Below are 4447 nucleotides of genomic sequence, written 5' to 3' on the forward strand. Positions count from 1 at the left end.
TTGAATAAAAGCTAATTTGTGTTTGCACATTTCTTCTGTCTTTGCTTCTGTGTGCACATGTCAGATGATCGGTATAAGGACAGGCCCGGCGCTTCCTTTTTTTTGAGGAAGTGTCTGGGTTTGTTCCAATGTACCTTTTTATTTCACCTGCGTGCTAGCTAGCTGAATCGGAAGCGTAAGCAGCACTGACTTGAAGTTGTGTACCTTGTTAATGGAGAGAGTTACCACTCTCTGCTATTTGTTGAACATATTTCAATGGTTGTTCATTCTTCACGAAGAGTGGTTTTCACTCCCCCCCCCTCCTGTCCCAAGCAGGAGCGAGTGGTTCCAGACCCACAGCAAAGATGACGCTTCCTCTGTCCACTCTCTCGGCCTTTGTGCTACTCTGCTTGGCAGTTTCCACTTCTGCAGGTGAGTAATAATGACACTATTACTACTGCTAGTGCTCCTAGTACTGCTGATACTGATCTTCTTCTTCTTCTTCTTCTTCCCGTTACACGACCAACATCGACTTGCCGATGACTCTGTCGTGGTTCATGCATGCTGGGTATTTTCGTGTCTCCATAACCCACCGATCACTGACATGGGTTACAGGATCTTTAACGTGCGTATTTGATCTTCTGCGTGCTTATACACACGAAGGGGGTTCGGGCACTAGCAGGTCTACACATATGTTGACCTGGGAGATCGGAAAAATCTCCACCCTTTACCCACCAGGCGCCGTTTCCGTGATTCGAACTCGGGACCCTCAGATTGAAAGTCCAACGCTTTTAACCACTCTGCTTCTGCTGCTACTGCTACAACTGCTGCTGCAGCAGGTACTTCTGCTGATGATGATTATGATGATGGTGAAAATAATTTAAATGATTATGATAATGAAAATGATGATGATAGTGCTGGTGATGTTGCTGCTGCTGATAGATCGATAAGACAGACAGTTGATAGATAGATAGATAGATAGATAGATAGACAGTCGATAGATATAGTCGATAGATAGATAGTCGATAGATAGATAGATAGATAGATAGATAGATAGATAGATAGATAGACAGACAGATAGATAGATAAATAGATAGACAGCAAAGAGACAAACAGATAGACAACGTAACTAAATTCCATGGCTGTTGGTTTTGACAGCCAGTGACAATTGACCAGATTCCTCCAGGTCTGTTGGTTGTGTGTCAAAGCCTGGGTCTCTGCAGATGGATTTTCTTCCTGTCGATTCTGCTAGGATATCAGAATGCTCAAAGTGCAAGAAAAAATATATCATGACGCGTCATGTTGAGAAACACCCCAGAAAACGGAGTATGGCTGCCTACATTGCGGGGTAAACACGGTCATTCACGTGGTGCCAAGCCCACTCGTGTAGAACGCGGGAGTTGCAGCCCACGAACGAAGAATTAGAAGAAGAAGATGATGATGATGATGATGATGTTGTTGAAAAACAAACAAAAGTACAATATCATTATGCTGCTGATAAACATTCGTGTATGACCCCCCTCCCACCCCCCACCCCCTCCCCCCACCGCCCCGCCATGTAGGCAGTCTTTCTTTCGTTTTCGTAGGGGGTGGCGGGGTGGGGGTGGAGGTAGGGGGCGTGTGAGCATGTCTTGTGTGTTCTTGTTTCCATAACCAGCCCAACGCTGACATGGATTACTGTATCTTTAACGAGCGTATTTGATCTTAATAATAATAATAATAATAATAATAATGGATACTTATATAGCACATTATCCTTAAATCTGCTCTAGGTGATTTACAAATACGCTTTTGTTAAAATGAAACATTACATCTGTTACATACACACACCAAAATATGACCACACACACACACACACACACACACACACACACACGCATGCATTTTAACATACATGTGTATCTAACAGCTACCCTAACACAAACACACATAGGCAGGCATAAACTTACATAAACACACGCATACACAATACACATTCATATACATGCATGTAGTTATGTACACATACATATATGTATACACACATAGTCAAGTACAGTTAATGCAAAGGAAGTGGACCTGCCACAATTGATCTTCTGCTTGCGCATTTTCACGAAGGGGGTTCAGGCACTATAGCAGGTCTGTACATCTGGACATGAGAGACGGGAAAAATCTCCACCCTACCCTTAACCCCCAACATGCGCCGTGACCGGCATTCGAACCCGGGACCCTTAACTCTCTCCATACGAACGGCGAAAGAGACGACGTTAACAGCGTTTCACCCCAATTACCATCATCAAAATATTGCAAGCGGAAGGCTCTTATACTTGAAACGTGAATGTTAACAAAGAATACCACAATTCTGACGACGGAAGCTAAAGGTTGGGTCATTCAGACACCCACTGGACATCCGAGGGGTCCGTGTAGAGGAGAAGAGAGGACTGGTCGTACTGAGTGAGTTAAAGAATGAAAGTCTGAGGCTTTAACCACTCAGCTGTTGCCTCCGTCGTGGATATTACTAATAGACCGACGGAAAATTCCGCGGCCATCTTGGATTTTACGCATGCGCATCTAACTTTTACGGGACAGAACTCTTCAGCGGTTTATGGAGTGATGGCCTAGAGGTAACGCGTTCGCCTAGGAAGCGAGAGAATCTGAGCGCACTGGTTCGAATCCCGGCACAGTCGCTAGTATTTTTTCTCCCCCCCCCCCTCCACAAGATCTTGAGAGGTGGTCTGGGCGTTAGTTATTCGGATGAGATGATAATAAAACCGAGTTCTCGTGTGCAGCATGCGCTTAGCGCACGTAAAAGAACCCACGGCAACCAAAGGGTTGTCCCTGGCAAAATTCTGTAAAAAATTCCACTTGGAAAGGAAAAACAAATAAAAATTGCTGGCAGGAAAAATACAAAAAAAGAAAAAAAGGGGGGGCGGAGAGGGGGAGGAGGGGACGCTCTAAGTGTAGCAGCGTGTGGAGAGCAGTCCGAATTTCATTTCACACAAAATATTCTGTGGTGACCAAAAAACAACAACAACAACAACAACAACACACACACACACACACACACACACACACACACACACACACACACACACACACACACACACACACACACACAGTATAACACAATACAATACAAATTGTCCCTGGTGCCAGAGCGGGCCACCTGTTCCATCACACGTTACGGGAACCTGACCATGTTCAACGGAGAGACGGAGAAAGTGGAACTGCTCTGCAAGTACCGGCTGGCAGACCTCACCTGTGACAACTACGACATCAAGGTCAACTCTTTTTCTTTTCTTCTCTTTCTTTTGTTTTGTTTTTGTTCTTCCTTTCTTTCTTTTCTTTTCTTCTTTTTTTCTTTCTTTTTTTAAAATTTCTTTTCTTTCTTCTTTCTTTTCTTTTCGTTTTGTCGTTCTTTCTTTCTTTTCTATCTGTCTATCTATCTATCCATTTTTTTTTCTTTTTCTATCTATCTATCTATCTATTTTTCTTTTCTTTTTCTATCTATCTATCTATCTATCTATCTTCTTTTTCTTTTCTTTTTCTATCTATCTATATCTCTATCTATTCTTTTTTCTTTTCTTTTTCTATCTATCTATCTATCTATCTGTCTGTCTTTTCTTTTCTGTTTTTCTTTCTTTCTTTACTTTCACGTCTTTTTCATTGAAAGTGATGTCAGACGAGGGCGGAGCGGATGGGAGCCGGGGGGTGGGTGTGGGGGTGGTGGGGAACGGGGGGTGGGGGGTGGCTGGATTAGGGAGGGGGTTATTTGGAAAGAAAAATTGCGCTCTTTGTGCTTGTGTGTGTGTGTGTGTGTGTGTGTGTGTGTGTGTGTGTGTGTGTGTGTGTGTGTGTGTGTGTGTGTGTGTGAAAGTGTGTGTGAACGTGTGTGTGTCTGTGTGTGTATGCGCTCGCGCGGGTGTGTGTGTGTGTCTGTGTGTGTGTGTGTGTGTGTGTGTGGTTGTTAATTCTATTGTTAGCCTGTTCAAGGTGGCAGCCTTTCGGAATCCACCACTTCACATACACAGTTACCCCCTCACCTTCCCCCCCCTCCTCCGCTGATCCTCCCCCCCACCCTCTACAATACCACCACCACCACTACCACACCCTTCCTCCCTCCCTCACAACCACCCCACCCTCCCCTCCCCTCCCACCATCCGCCCCACACCACCCCACGCCACCCACCCACTCCTCTACCCCCCCACCCCACACCCCCCACTTCACCCTCACCCTCTCTCATCTGTGTTTTTGCTGCCAGCCAAAAAGAAAAAAAAAGATCTCTGTACAATCAGAATCAGAATACCTTTATCATCTCGTGGAGAATATTAAGTGTGGTGAAGTCTGTGATACATTAAAAAAAAAAAAAATTTACAAATCGGTAAAATTGGGCATACAACATAATTGTGCATAACAATATAACACTCAGTCACATCAAAACCAAGCAAGTCCGATATCTTTCCATTATTCAACACACACACACACACAC

General features: G+C 44.3%; 1 protein-coding gene across 1 annotated transcript in view; it reads left to right on the top strand.

The window, feature by feature from the left end:
- Nucleotides 1–321: 321 nt before the first annotated feature.
- Nucleotides 322–4447, top strand: part of LOC143289656 (uncharacterized) — a 14078-nt gene continuing 9952 nt past the window's right edge. Inside the window, exons 1-2 of the mRNA XM_076598705.1 lie at nt 322–411; nt 3115–3239. Of these exons, the coding sequence (XP_076454820.1) occupies nt 345–411; nt 3115–3239 (192 nt within the window). The 5' untranslated portion in view covers nt 322–344. The remainder of the gene's footprint in view (nt 412–3114; nt 3240–4447) is intronic.

The sequence above is a fragment of the Babylonia areolata genome, chromosome 14, assembly GCF_041734735.1.
Source record: "Babylonia areolata isolate BAREFJ2019XMU chromosome 14, ASM4173473v1, whole genome shotgun sequence".
NCBI lineage: Eukaryota > Metazoa > Mollusca > Gastropoda > Neogastropoda > Buccinidae > Babylonia > Babylonia areolata.